This window comes from Stegastes partitus, unplaced genomic scaffold, assembly GCF_000690725.1.
Source record: "Stegastes partitus isolate 25-593 unplaced genomic scaffold, Stegastes_partitus-1.0.2 Scaffold505, whole genome shotgun sequence".
Taxonomy (NCBI): Eukaryota; Metazoa; Chordata; class Actinopteri; family Pomacentridae; genus Stegastes; species Stegastes partitus.
In genome coordinates this window covers 328,682-344,369 of record NW_007578236.1, presented here as the reverse complement: position 1 = coordinate 344,369, position 15,688 = coordinate 328,682, and the positions used below count along the sequence as shown (strand labels likewise).

The 15,688-nt window shown below is 40.8% G+C and overlaps 1 protein-coding gene across 1 annotated transcript; it reads left to right on the top strand.

Annotated features, from left to right (window-relative positions):
- Positions 1-360: 360 nt before the first annotated feature.
- Positions 361-10,430, top strand: mfsd13a (major facilitator superfamily domain containing 13A). Its single transcript, XM_008287532.1, has 9 exons — positions 361-467; positions 3,231-3,493; positions 3,763-3,842; positions 5,135-5,584; positions 5,687-5,807; positions 6,111-6,207; positions 6,590-6,761; positions 7,982-8,175; positions 9,249-10,430. Exons 2-9 carry the CDS (start codon positions 3,326-3,328, stop codon positions 9,494-9,496), a joined length of 1,530 nt encoding a protein of 509 aa, XP_008285754.1. The 5' UTR covers positions 361-467; positions 3,231-3,325; the 3' UTR covers positions 9,497-10,430.
- The last annotated feature ends 5,258 nt before the right edge of the window (positions 10,431-15,688 follow it).

Genomic DNA, 15,688 nt, shown 5'->3' with positions numbered 1-15,688 from the left:
TAAAAATGCATCAAAAGGTAAAATTTGATATGAATATTTTTGAAGATTGCATTTTTTTATTTTATTTTGTATTATTTTAGACAGCAAAAACATATAATTAACATCTCTAACACAGCATCTTGCAGTGTTTTGTCACTAGTTTGTGTCATTTCCTGTCAGAAGAAGGTTACTGGTCAAATTAAATAAATCTACATTTGTCTTGAGTATGAATAATTCTGTGTCGTATTGAAATCGTGACTGTATTTGTGGTCTGGGCGGCTCTGGGTGGCGCTGCAGCTCTTATCTGCGTGTCTACAATTCAGGGAAATCCACTACAAATCCACTACAGTCGTCACGGCTGCGAGTAACCGACTGTAGTTATTCTGACGTGGGCTGTCTGGAACAGCTGCCGAGCCGACAAGCCAGCCTCCCGGCGAGCCAGACACGGTCTATCCTGCCTGAATATCAGCCTCTTTTTTTATTTGTCGGTACGTAACACGTTTTTTTGCTCGGTTGTAAACACACCTGAAGCTCGTTGTCAGTTTGTTTATCTCGATATGCAGCCTGATTGCGTTATCTAGCGAGCTAATGCTAGCACTTAATAAGGCTAGCTAGCGCTAACCGTTTGCTTTACGTTCAATAAAACCGATAACTGATAATCATTTAAGATAACCGCGGATCGATATCTGATAAACTAAAACAGGTGAGGTGCTGGTTGTAGTTATAGTAGTCGAATATGTGCGAGTTTAGTCGACAAACCGAGCTGGTTGAGGAGCTAACTAGCTAATAATAGTACTGAGTTAATGATATGCTAATTTGTTTGATGACTTCTCGTTTGTTTATAAGCCTTTTTCCGTCACTGTGTGTTCGGTGTTTGGCAAAAATAAGTCTGGCACTGCTAGTCAACACTGTTATTCTGCCTTTTCCTCTATTTTTTATGGTAACACAACTCCTTCAGCTTGTTTTATAGGATGCTATAAAATCCCTACCTGCTTGTGTGTTTCCAGGAAGTTTGCAAACACCGGTTAGTTGATTAGCTTTATATATAATGTCGTAGCATATTAACTTTAATGTTTAAATTTATCAAAAAAAGTTGCGTATTTCAAATTATTGTACTCCAAGCCCTAATTTTTAGTCAGGTAAATTTGTATTTTAAATTATTTTGTAGGGATTTTTCATCTTAAAATGCAATTTCTTATAATAAACTATACTGTAAGGTAATAATTGAAGCTTTTTTCTGTACTGGAATTCACTTTGACTGAACAGCTGTTGTCTTAAATCAGCTATATAAATAAGAGTGGCTTGACTTGATTGCGTGCTCTGCCCTTCTAATTTAGTGTTTTGCCCTCATGTTGAGCAGGATTTTTTGCCACCAGTAAATTTAATATCAAGCACATGTATAATCATAATGTGTGCAACAAGTGATGCATATACTAAAGGCTGTTTGTTTTGCTGAACTGTCTTGAGATCCTCAGTTTCAGTCATTATGTTTGGCCGCCATATGTTTTGGCCTCCAGAGCAGGCTTGAATGTATTGGGGAAAATATCTAGTTGTGATTTATCTGACAAATATTGCCGTTTGTGACGGAGTTTTTTTTTTTTTTACAGCATCAGTTCAATATTTTTTTGTATTATCACAGGGGATACTCTCAAAATACCTGTTCAATGTTTTGATGCAAAGATGGGGTCTTAAATATAAGAATTGCTTCAAATATTGATTATTCCATCTTTGAAACTCCATAGAAGATAGAACAATTATCACAAAAGGTGTTGAGTTTTATAAATGTGGTAATAATAAGAAAAAATCTGTAATTCTAATAAGAAAATAACAGGACCTTTTTTTTTTTAATAAACAATCTGACATTGAAGTAGGCAGGTCATTCCTTGTTTCGGAGTAGCATCTACGTATTATACATTCTACAGTCAAATTAAATAAAGTACTAGTAATAATAATTGAATCCGATGTGCTGCATAATGTCTGATCTTAAATTGCAGCCTGCAGCTCTTCACATTTTTAAATCAATTAACTGTTCAGCACTACTTCAGAGTGAACACAACAGGTACACATGACTGTGTCCCAGACAAGAATGTGCTCCACAGGTGGAAGCAGCTCTCAATGTGCTGTGGCTGAGAGGACATGAATTGGATATTTGTAGATATAGTCTCGCCCTGTTGCCTGCTACCTGATTTGGTATGATATATACGTGTTAAGAGATGTGATATGGCTCCGCCAGCTGAAAGTCATCCCACTTCCCTGCCTGGATCTGATAGGAACAGCGGCTGAAAAGCTTTTTGTTACACTCCAAGGAACTCGCCTCGGCCAAGTTGGCTATCTCACCATGATCGTGATATGAAGCTGAGGTTCTTGCAGCTGTGCTAAGTCGCTCCACTATGTCTGATTATCACATCGCTTTGGGACACAGTTATTTTGAGCTTTCATATGTTTTTCCACCCCAAAGTCGTGGCAGGATGTTTTGTCGATCAGGGCAAGTTTGAGCTTGTGGTCGTCAGGTGTAAAGTCGGAACCTTCTCTGTATTTTTAAATGAGTTCTTCTCCCATGGGTGCTACGTGTGCACATGGGACTTCAAGAAGGAAGCGAAACAAAGCCAGTGATTAACTAAGCTGATGTGGGATTTGCATTCATTCTGGGAAACTGTGTCTTCAGTAGGTGTGACAAAAACAGTAATTCACAGGTGATTTCAAAGCTAGACTTGCCTTTGTTAGAATGTGTGGCGCATTCAAAACACTGTCACAATGCACCCCAAAGGGTGATAAAGCGCCGTGAAAACACTCAGCCTGAAAGCACGATCATATGACTTTTCTTTTGTACTTTTGCTGGGAAGGAGGACAGCTTTTCATGTGGACAGTAAGATGCAGTGCTAGAGGAGTGGTCATATAAATTACAGTTGTACTCTGACACACACATGCAACACTCAGCTGGGTGTGGGACAGAAGAGAAAGGAACAGCGGCCCACAGCCTAACTCACTTTAATGAGTACTTACAGCACAGAAACGGCGCTCTTTTAGTCTGCTCAAACTCTGCGGGGAGACGGAGGCAGGAATGTTATTATTATTTTGGGGTTGCTCATGCTGAGATTCAACCCAAAGGAGACGCAGTAACTTCTGGTAATGCTCACAAATGTTGCGATGAGAGAATACACTTTACTTCGTGGACTGAACTCACAATAGCCTCAAGACTGTTTTTTTGTTGAAGCTCAGTGAATTTACCCACTTCCGCTGTGTTTTTTCAGGCTACGATGAGGTGGTGACCCTGGTTCGGCCAGGCCGTGAGATGATTGCAGCTTGGCAAAGAGAAAGGACGAAGCAGAGAGATTGAGAAAGAAGAATGGGAAGGAGCATTTGGGGCTTCTGGCAAGGCATCTTCTCTACTGCAGTGCTCTATGGATCTTTGGCCCTGTTTACCTCCATCCTCCACAATGTGTTCCTGCTTTATTATGTGGAGACTTTTGTGTCCATCTACAAGATTGATAAAATCTCCTTCTGGGTGGGAGAGGTGAGTGGGACTGTAGCTAATTAAATGTGTTGTACATGTTGACTTTGAGGCCAACTACAGGACAAATGTAGTTCAGTGTTGCTGAGAGTCAGGAGAGTTTTTTTAAAAACAAAACTTTGGGTTGAAAATAGCTGGAGGAATCTGGTGACAGACATCTATGTCCACATTCATCCAACATCAGTTATTTTCACTCTGAGAAGTTATCAGTAAGTATAGATATAAAATAGCAGTCGTCGCCCCATTAATCTACCTTCTCTGCTGCTCCACAGACGGTGTTTCTTATCTGGAACAGTCTGAATGATCCCCTCTTCGGCTGGCTGAGTGACCGCTCCTTCCTCAGCTCTCCTCAGTAAGTGTCTCAATCGTCCTTCCTTCCTCATTTTTCTCTTTAAACAATGTTTCTGCCACATCACCACTTCAAACACTGCAGAAAAATTCTCTGATTATTGTGCAGTCTACACAGAGCTCTGTAAAATGTCACTCAGAGACACATTCATAAACTTAATTTGACATAAGTGATGAATTTTATGTTTGACTTCTATTAGGACTCTGCTTTTGCCAACTAATGAAAAAACTAAATTATTGTCATTTTTGGATAAATGGCTTTTGTGCCTGGACAAATGAAAGATAGATTTGTTTTTCTAAAGGACGATTGCTTCAAAAACATTCATCTTGAGCTCTGTGGCTTTGCAAGCTTGGATGAAGAAACTAAGAACTGATGTATAATTTGTTAATCTTACAAATTGCTGTTATTTAATACTGTTTGGAAACAAAGAGGAAGCCCCTGATGTACTTTATGCTTAGTGAAAGTGGAAATGTGTCACCTCCAATGAGAAAACACAATAACTTTTAAAAGGAAACTGTTTGAAAGAGTTTCTTCTTTTCCTCTGAAGAGATGCAAGTAACAATCGACAGCCTTGCCTTGTTTTATCATCAGAATCAGTCTCTGGGATGTTTGTCAGCACAAATAATCTGTCATCATAAAACTCAGAGGAACTGATCATAAAAAAAGCGTAAATGTCACATCTCTCTCATGTCTCTCATGGGGGGAAAAAGTATTTCCTATTTTATTTGTTTCGGCTCAGAGAGGCATTTCCCTACAACACAATGGCATTTAGACACATACTCTCTTTATGTAAACTCATCCTAAAATTTTGAGGAAATCCCTCTTCTGCTTAACCTGTGGATTTCTGTCTCCTCAGTTTCCACACATGCAGACCCAACATCTCTGACACAGATGTTTAAGCTCCCATGTACGCCCAAACATCTCAGATATAATCTTTTATCCGCTGCAGTAATGTCAACAAGACACGGTTAACATGTCGGAGTTAAGACGTCATCAGAGCTTAACGTCAAACATGATGCTGTCATCTGTGTTTGCATTTCTGTATGATTGAGCAAACTGACTCTCTGTTATCATAAGGTGGTGTCGTACCTAAGCTGATCATATAATTTTGTTTAGAAGCTTGTCACCTCTTTTACTTGAGTGTCTGCATTGTTTACTATTAGGGTTGGTGTTTGCTGATTCTGAAGGCCAATTTCATATCAGACTTTTTTTTTTTTTTCCCCCAAAGCGTCGGTCTGTTTTGCACCAGGAAAGTTGTGTAATATTCACAGGACTTGTTTTATTTTTCCACCCAGGTCAGGCTCTCAGATCACAACTCCAGAGGTGGTGCTGAAGCGCCTGAAGGCCCTCTCCACAAATGGCCCTCTCTTCGCTCTGTCCTTCCTGGCCTTCTGGGTGGCGTGGGCCAGACCGGGCCTGCAGTTCCTGCTCTGCCTGTGTCTGTACGACGGCTTCCTGACGATGGTGGACCTCCACCACAGCGCCCTACTGGCCGACCTCGCCGTGTCCGCCACCGACCGCACACGCCTCAACTTCCACTGCTCGGTGTTCAGCGCTTTGGGCTCCTTCTCCGTATTTCTGTCCTACTCTTTCTGGAACAAGGAGGATTTCTACTCTTTCCGTCTCTTCTGTGTAACTCTGGCAGCTTTTTCCATCTTGGGCTTTTTGTTGGTGTCTCGGTTGCTACAGCAGCGTTTTAGGAAGGAAATCCGTCCGAAACCAGACGAAGCGTCAGCACTTAAAGAGTAAGAATTTCACACAATATGGAAAGTGTTAGAGTTATTTTGGATGGACAGATTTGTTTTTTCCCTTTCTCACTCCTTTCACTTTCTTTTGCACTGTTTCAGGCTGAGTGTTGGCCACGCTCCACTCACCAATCCAGAAAAACCTGTCACTATCGGACAGTATCTCAAGCAGCTGTCTAAACATAGGAACTTCATGTGGTTTGTGTCAATGAACCTTATTCAGGTAAGATACTAAAAATATACACTTGGAAACATTAGGGATGACTGATATGCTTTTATTTCAGTGGACTCTTAATATATTATAATCCTGTAATTATGGGAAATGTGTGTTTTAATATATTAATACAGTATATAGTACTAAAACACTTTACAATCTGTACAAACCGTCCCATATCCCCAAACTCTTGGCTGTTCCTAATCCATAGCCTTTTATCTTTGGGTTGCTATTTTTTTTAGATAAAAATGATGTTTTTCTTTATTTCATCTCCTCAGTTGCGTTCTATTGTTGTGTCTGTTCCCACTACAGGTGTTTCACTGCCATTTCAACAGCAACTTCTTCCCTCTGTTCCTGGAGCATCTCTTGTCCGACAATATCTCTGCCTCCACAGGTTCCATCTTACTTGGTAAGATCCAATTAAGACGCAGTCAAAACTCACACATTCTTCACAAGTCTTATCAACGTCTGTTCTGTACAACATGAGCTACAGAAAAAATGAATAATGGAGTAAACGCTTAAGAATTATCGAGGTTAAGTGTAAATTAAAGGGAATGTTCAAGTCTGATTGTTGGAAAACACAGACTGATGCTTTGACACTGTTTTTACACGAGTAGCACGTTTTAATTCTAATATTTAGTGGCAGATCTAATTGCAGCTAAAACAGAATAGATTATTTTTTTATATCGTTTTGCACTGTTTTCGGTTTTCCACTCCCCGTTCTCTCAAAATGATTACTTTCTGCTGTTTTGTAGTCTTATTATTTATGCTCTGCTTCTGCTCCCACACAGGCATCTCTTACACTGCCCCCCACCTGAACAACTTGTATTTCCTGACACTGTGCCAGCGTTATGGGGTTTACCAGGTTATCCGTTGGCTATTTATGCTCAAACTGGGACTTAGTGTGGCTATGCTGCTAGCAGGGGCCGACCACATTTATCTGCTGTGCATCTTCATTGCTAGGTATGGACACACATCAGCACATGCGTCAGGGATCCGATGTGTGACTGTTTGCACTTTAGTTTGCACTTTAGTTTGCTTGTTTGTTTCTGTTTTATGATTTTACAAGCTGAATACACAAACACACGTCAGTAGAATGTGATTTATGCACAGCCTTTGCAGGGAGGCGTCAAGGACTTCTTTCTGTCACAGCTCGTTTCCAAGGTTAACTCAACGTTTGTTTCATGTTGCACCCAAATATTGAGTTAACTTGTGTTTGATGCGATACTTTTTAAAATGGGAAAATAGCACTTTTGCTTCACTTTGTGCCACTTTCACTGAAAATATGCAAAATATGTACCACACCACTTACTTTTGGTAGCATATCCAACAAACTGCCACCTTTAGATTATTCAAATCTTCTTTTTCCATTTGATTTAAACCCTAACTGCGCCCACAGGGGTGTTGTAGTGTTTGACTTTGCAACTAAATCCATGACGTTACTGTCAATAAATGCTCATTGAAGTGCAGTAGGGCAAATATTAGAAGTTAAGCGCCTAGAGATTAACAGATTAAACCATCGCAGAAGAAGGGGTGGAAGATGACGTGGAAGCAGTGGTTGAAATGTGTTGGTTTCATCCTGTTGTTTTACAGTTGGATGAAAATGATTCTAGCTATTATCCAAAATCATCAGGAGATTAGGGAGTAATTGTGACAGGCTTATATTTTGCCCTCTCTTTTTCAATTAAAATATGTTAATTTCATTTATGTAACCTAGAATGAGCACAGTCGGCACAATATGGATTCTGCGTGTATAGAATAGACAGAAAATACCAAGAAACAAAATGAAGAAGCAGTGCAGCTGGTTCAAATGTTGGTGAGTCAGCTACATCAGGTTGAGGATGCTGGCAGTTTGCTTGCATTTTAATAGTGTGTGTCATTGATATTTTACAGCTTTTAGGCAGTTAGTCATGTTATTTAGTGATTAATGTCAAATAATGGTACTGGTGTTTTAGCCACAAACAACAGGCTGTCGTGAAAATTCAAAAAGCGACACAAACAAAACACAGCCGCAAGTGTGAAAGTTTCAACGTCACGATATAATGTGGTTTTACACCCACACAGCCACACCTAAGCCTGTAGCCATTTCCCTCTATCGAGACTGCTCTCAGCAAAAGCGTTATAACCTGCATTACACCTTTCTATTTCATTCACAACTGTAACCCGACACCTCTTCCTTCTAGTAACCGGGTGTTTACAGAGGGAACCTGCAAGCTGCTGAAGCTGGTGATTTCTGATCTGGTGGATGAGGACTTTGTGGTGAACCGACGTCAGCAGGCCGCCTCTGCTCTGCTCTTCGGGATGGTTGCCTTGGTGACCAAACCTGGCCAGACATTCGCCCCACTCATCGGCACCTGGCTGCTTTGTGTTTACACAGGTACGGGCAGAAACCCTCGACTCCCACAGCGACGCAAATTACATTTCTTACAAGTTGCTGCATTTATGTGTCTTTGTAGCAAAGTGTCAACAGGCTCAGTTGGCAAATGAGTAGAATTCCAGTTTTATCTATGATCAGTGTGTACGTGAGGGAATGTATTAACTGTTCAGCAACATGATGCTGATAAATGTTTGGTGTCAAATCTGGAACAACAGGTTGACCTAGACAAAAAGGCCACATCTCTTTCTTGCAATTGGTTGAGCCTAAACAATAGCCTTTGATCAAATGTAGAGCATATATATTCCTCTAATTAAAATTGCAGTAATTTATTTAATTGCAGTGTGACGCAGCTCTTGAATTGTTTCAGTTTTGTCAGTGTTATGATTGTTGCTGGTTTTTGCTTCAGGTGTGGCGATCCTCGTCTGTTAAAACACACTGTAGGAAAGATTGAAGCGGATATTAGCTTGAGGTTTAGCTCAGTGTACACTTCTCCTCATTTTGTCTTCATCCTTTCTCCATCTGTAGACAGACAGGGTGATCTTTGTTGACAGCAATATTGTGCAAACTGGTCCAACAGCAAACCATAAATAAATACAATTCTACCCAAAGGACTTGTCTGATAGTTTAGAAATATATGTATATTTAATTTCTTGCCATGAGATGAGACTGTCTATCTGTGGACAGAATGATGTTATCAGCTGCTGAAATCAAAGCAGTTTCAAAGTTTGGCAACAACTGTTTCAGTTAGATTTATTTTAAGACTAAGTATAAAGGCATGGATGATTTAAAATCTCCTTGCATGACTTCTCTTCGATTTAGACCCTCCCATGCTGGGATGGATGATGAAATTTAGGTCACACGTAGACGTCGATAGCTTGAATTGGCCTCAGCTATCTCCTGGCTGTAGCTTCATAATTAGCCGACTGGTTCATCTTATCCAGCTCAAACAACAAACAATTTACAGTATATGTTTGTTTCGTTTTTGTTATTGTTAGAATCCTCTTTAACAGTTGGATTCTTACGGTGTTCTTCCACAAAATCTGTAAACTGCTTCTTGGATTTCTCTTCCCCAGGTTACGACATCTTTGACAGAGAGCCCGCGAAGAACTCCGTTTCGATGTCCGACGTCGCCTCTAGCTCAGGGACTCCGCCGCTACGCCTGGGCTGCTTCTACATGTTGGTGTTCGTGCCTATCACCTGTGCCCTGCTCCAGCTGGCCGCCTGGTCTCGCTTCACACTTCACGGCCGCAAGCTGCAAGGGATCAAGACCCTGAGGCAGGGGGCCCAGCACGGCCACCTTATTGATGTCAAGGCCATATGAACTGAGAAGAGCTGGTTGAAGAAGCTGCACACAGACACTTTTCAAATAATCAGTTTTACAATCCCTTTGATACAGTCTTAGAGGAGAACGAAGCAGAAAAGCTGCTCCGTCTTTTCCCGCGGCTTCGTGCACAAGAACATGAACGATTACACAACATGTGGCTTTGCATTCAGTGAAAAATGCACAGTGGGCTGACCAGTCCCACCAGTAGGAACACGTAACTACAATTTAGACAAGTTAATCTGCCTTATTTTTTGTACTAAAATGTGAAACTATATTTATATCTGAACCGATGACCAAAAGATAAAGTTAAAAAAACAAACAACTAATCAATCCGTTTGGATGCTGATGGACCAAGATGATGTGTTTTCATGTTGCGGGCCAAAGATGGGTTGTCCTCTTTAAAACTGTTGTAAACTAATGTTGCTGCTACATAAAATGTTAAGTAGCACCATCCTGTTTTGAGACACAGAAAGAGAACAGGTTCTTGTTTATTTTATTAACAAGATAAAGAAACTAAAATAAAACTGCATTGTGTTCAGAGTGGTATCGATGCTGCATGGAACCAGTACTGCAGAGCTGATTATTTCACTGTGTCTTTACATTCACACAGAGCGTCCTGCCAGTTTGATGTTGAGAACTGTATTTTGTAATATGTCCAGTATTTTTGATGTTTTTGCACAAAACTGCCATTTGTCTGTTCTTCTAACATTCTGATTGTGACTTACTGTGTGTACTGTTGTGATGGATTTAGGAAACGAGGATGGTAACCATACTGTCAGTTCACTTTTCTATTTTTTCAGATTACTACAAAAGAATGTGAGACATCTATTGTATGTTGAGAGTTAACCAAACTCTGCTGTGCCATAATGTGGTTACCAGTGACTTTTCTTCACAAGATAAAAAAATAAATAAATAAAATGCTTTATTCTAAGTTGGAAGTTGTTCAGACAGTTTCCTTTTAATAGACAGCAAACCTGAAATGTGAAGTAGTTGGACCTTCTGCATGTGCAAAATCTAACTTGTTGAAGTGAAAACAAGAAAATTCTATGAATAATGTATGTGTTATTCACGACCACTGAATAATGCACCAATTATTTGCAGTTCACTGTCTTAACTAGCCTTACTTGGTAGAAACTATATACCAAAATGTGTATGTAGATGATATATATATATGGACCAGCCATCTGCTTGATGTGTCAAGACTTCACTGTATGTGCAAGATAACTGGAACAATTATTTTTAAGTTTCAAAACCCGACTGAAGGCATCCCTTTATTCAAAGAGCGTGGAAAGCTGGTGCGATCTGTTTGATTTTATTACACCTTCTTTATTTCACCAATGTGTTACAAAGGAGTGTACCTGCTAAGCACTGAGTTGAGGAAATTTTGTACGCTCTCAATGACATACAGGTTAAAAATATACACAAAATCATAACCAAAGTAGCCTCTGAAGTGCTACCATGTCAGACATTATAAAGGAATTTAGCTTTTCTAGTTTACTGATGCAACTTCCATCCATCCATCCATCCATCCATTATCTATACACTGCTTCATCCTCATTAGGGTCGCGGGGGGCTGGAGTCTATCCCAGCCAACTTAGGGCGAAGGCAGGGGACACCCTGGACAGGTAACCAGTCTATCACAGGGCTACACTTAGAGACAGACAACCAAGCACACTCGCATTCACACCTACGGACAATTTAGAATCACCAACTAACCTCAACATGTTTTTGGACTGTGTGGGACAAAGCCGGAGAACCCGGAGAGAAGCCACGCTGCACGGGGAGAACATGGAGACTCCCTGATGCAACTTAAAAAGTGTAATTTTTACTTTCAAACAAGCGTTTTTGGTTTTTTTTCTGCAAAGCAGTTTGACTTAAACAATGAAAGAATGAACGTGAAATTAGTTCACAAGACTCGTTAAGTTTATAAGAAACTAACTGAAAGCAGACTGCCAATAATGCGGACGATTGCTTTTTTTTTGTCTAATAAGATAGACATGATGAAAACTTGCTGTCTTTACTACATTTTTAATGAGTTTGTGGTTGTTTCTTTTCACAATAATTAAAACAGCTGTAGCCATCACAAAGGTCAATACTGTACTTAGGTCTTGCCTTTTTGGGTTGCGTTTTTGGATGTAGTACCTATGCTTACTTGAATCACATTATTGTACTTATTTCTCATTGTCCTGTTCATTTAACTCATGGACTGTGAATATGTCCTCATTTTTCCTTAAAGAGTTATAAAACCAAGTCTACTTGAGTAAACTGGACTTGAAACGTTCTGTTCCTGGACTGAACACAGAGCTCAGTAGTTCACATATACAGTAGAGAGGTGCAGGAGAAGTTTCCAGGAACTTTACAGGGCGGCTATGGCTCAAGTGGTAGAGTGAGCTGGTCAATGATTGGAAGGTTGGCAGTTTGATTCCACCCTGTAACCTGTGTCATGGTCGCTGTGTCTTTGGGCAAGACACTTCACCCACCTTGCCTGGTGTGAATGCATAGCTTACCACTACTGGGATGAATGTGTGTGAATGAATAATTGACAGTGTAAAGCGACTTTGAGTGTCTAGAAAAGCGCTATATAAATCTGATCAATTATTATTTAAGTCTCTAACACCACTTTACATGCACTGCAGTCTATCACAAAGATCAAATTCATTATACTTGCTATTTTTAAGTTCACAAAATTAAGTAAATACAACAAAATTTTAAGTAAACTTTACAAGCACGTATGAAGTAAACTGAATTTAAGACTAATGGTTATATTTACTCCCCTTTTTTGAGTGCAACCGGTTTCTTAGATTCGTTTAAGTAAGACTTCGCATTTTACAGTGTAATCAGCAGCAGCATCACAGATCGTCTTTGGTCTAAAATATCATCAACAGTTAAGGCTGTCTGTTTTCAGTGTTAAATGAAGATGAAACACTTTAAACTTTAAAAAAAAAAAAAAAAAAGTCACAGAAAAAGGCAGCTTTCTCTGTACCCGTTGACTATAAAACTTGTTGATTCAACTTAACATCTTAAGTTTATTGAACATTAGTTTAACTCGTTCACAACAAGGTGATTTTGAACAAATCAGTCTACCACAGTGCAGCTAATTCAGATTTTTAAGGTTGCAGGGAAACTTAACTTCTTAGCTGAATAAATGTAAAGTGATATACAGTGTGCCGGGCAAAAATAAGGCTCCCATTAACATCGTCATTCCCCACACTATCTCAGTGCATCCTGACATTTTTCCATGCTGGAAACCTGCTGGGTCCCAGGTTTGTTTGTTTAACAGGAACATGCAACATATAAACCCAAAGATTAAACAATAAAGGTCTAGTTTTGGCACAGGGCCCCTTCATCAAGACAAGACCTCTTCAGTGAAGCACCCTGAGCCTTTCATAGTTGGTTTTAGTGGTGCACAATTCAAAACATCTAATCGGTGTGCATAAACCACACAGTAAGCCTGAGAGCTGTCTGGAGATCCCAACTGAGGATTAAAGCCAAAGTAAGCAGCAGCCGTGTGTTAATTTGGTAACCAGGTGACTCCCCAAACATCTTGGCTTGAGACCATAGGTGGACATTAGTTGTGATTAGTTCAACAAAAGAATATTTTTCTTCCTCCCACTGCATTTTTTTTTTTTTGCCCCCCACATAATAGCATTAAAAAATATGATGTGGAAAATCCCTCTAATTTTATTTTCTGGGGACTTAGGAGGCCATAACTCTCTTTATTCGTCCCAGTATTTCCAAACTGTCATTGATTGACCATACAAGAGAGGCTGTGAATATTTTTTTGTGAAACCAAGTGTTCTAGTATGATCAGTAAGAGAGAAGTGGCGGCTATAGTGATTTTGGTGACACTGCAGTGAATACCAGTGACGTTATTAGATATTTTTGTAGTGTGTGTCTTCGCTGTAGCAGCAGTGTTGCAATTTGCAGACGGTCCCTGCGCTCTGGTCGCACAGCCGGCTGCACATAGAGACCAATGTTATTTCTGCTGCACGAGAAACAGCTGCTTTTAATAAAAATGATCGTGTAGTCTATTGTCCACCTCACACTGATGGTAAAGAGGCACAATTTGTGTGTTGATGACGTTTCGTTAAAGAGTTATTGATGCCGGTGTGTTGATGCCGCAGTGTGTACAAACGGGGAACGATCTCGTGCGCACGCGAACGTTTCTCGTGCTCGCGAGATAGTTTCTCGAGAAAGTTTCTCTTGACCACGCGATAGTTTCGCGTGCGCACGAGAAAGCGTGTGTGTGTGTGCGCATGCGCGTGTGTGTTCTGTTTTGAATCAAAGGCACGGTGCCGATGATGCGTTTATGATGTCATCACACTTGCTCAAAACTGCTTAACTAAGTGTGAGTTTCTAACCATTTCCAACCATCTTCAAACTGTCCGAGCAGGCTTTTCGTCAAACCAGCATTGACCAGCGATTGGAAACAGACCACAAACTGCAACTTTTCTTCACCAGCAAAAGAAGCAGCCCTCTACAGAATAACTGTCTGCCACAGAGTTGTGCGTTATTAACAACTGACTTCAGTATTTCTGCAGAGCATCTTAGTTTCCAGCACAATGGCTGACAATACTCAACCTAAACGCAAAGTTACATTTGCGCCCCTCCCTCAAGCCCCAGAACGTCACCCATCTGGGTTGCGCAAGGCCTTGTTTGTCGCCAAAGTAAAGATGGACAAACAGAGGGAGGGTATAAATATTCAGAAGATGCGCCTTCAACGCGGCCTTGCTGAAAAGGAGCAGTTTCTCCAGTGGGCCCACAATAGCAAGGCCAATACCCGCAAGCTGGAGGGGCTCTTGATGAGCACCACCAACCAGCTGAAAGAGCTGCAGGCTGTGACAGAGGCTGGAGGTCAAAATACCACCCAGGAAGACCAGGCCTCTTCACAGACAAAGACGGCGACAAAAACATGGGCCGATGTTGCTAAAACTAAGCCCATCCAGGCCCCGGCCCCTTTACCTGTTGCCCAGACTCTGTCCATGATATGGGACGACATTATGGGCGGCAAGTACAAGGACAAGCAGCAGCTCGTTCTGAGAGACGAAATCTCAAAACTGAGAAAGGAAAACGAGAGTCTCTCTGCGATGCTGCAAGACAAAAAAGACCTCCCAAGAGAAGAGGATCAACAAGAAAAGGAGGCACTGAAGAGTGAGATGAAAATAATGGAGGACAGAAATCAACGTCTGCACAAAGAGAAAAATGTACTGCAGGAAGAAAACAAAAAACTACGGGAAGAGAAGAAAAAACTGCAGGAAGAGAACAATAAAGGTCTGAAGGAAGAGAACCGTAAACTCCAGGGAGAGAATCGTAAACTCCAGGGAGAGAACAACACACTTCAGAGAGAGAAAAATCAACTGCAGGAAGACAAAAATAAAGACCAACTAGAAAAGACCAAGAAGTGTGAGGAGGCAAGACACCTGATGGAGATGAACAACTCTTTGAATGGTCGCATCAGCTCCATGGATCAACATATCCAAAAGCTCCTGGCAGAAAAGAGTCAGTTCATCAGCCAGGCTCACGAGGCCAACAGCCGCATCAGGTGTCTGGAGACGGAGCAGCTGGACAGGGAAAGGAAGTTTACTCTCCTGACTGAGCAACATGCTGACAGTGAGAAGAAACTCTTACAGTCCAACGGTATCAATCAGAATCTGTCTGAGTCGCTCATAAAGATGGAGGCGAAAGCGACGGAATCAGACAATACCGTAAAGCAGCTCGAAAAGGATGTTGCCCTGAGAGCTGAGGAGAAAGAAGAGTTCTTAAAAAATCAGAAAGAGTTGGAGGACAGCAACAAAGGCCTGCAGGAGAAAATCAATGAATTAGAAGAAAAAAACAAAGAGCTGCAGGACCTTTGCTTAAAAAAGAAAAAGAAGCGTGGACTCTTCTGCTGCTTCCGGAGATGAGAAGACGAAGTGCCACCCTCTCATCTTCATCCTCCTCCCCTCCAAAGCCTCTCTCTCCCTCGTTCTCAAGAATTCTCTTCCCTCCCCCTGCCCTTGCCCCCCAACCGATAACCGATCACATAATTACCGCTGATATTCAATATAGAAATACAGAAAACAAACCAATCACACAAGCGGTAACAAGTGACTTCAAATGTATATCGGTTCCATATATCGGTTCACAACCCAGTCGATTACCAAAAAAAAAAAAAATAATTAAAAAAATGGTATCGATACTGGCCCTAAA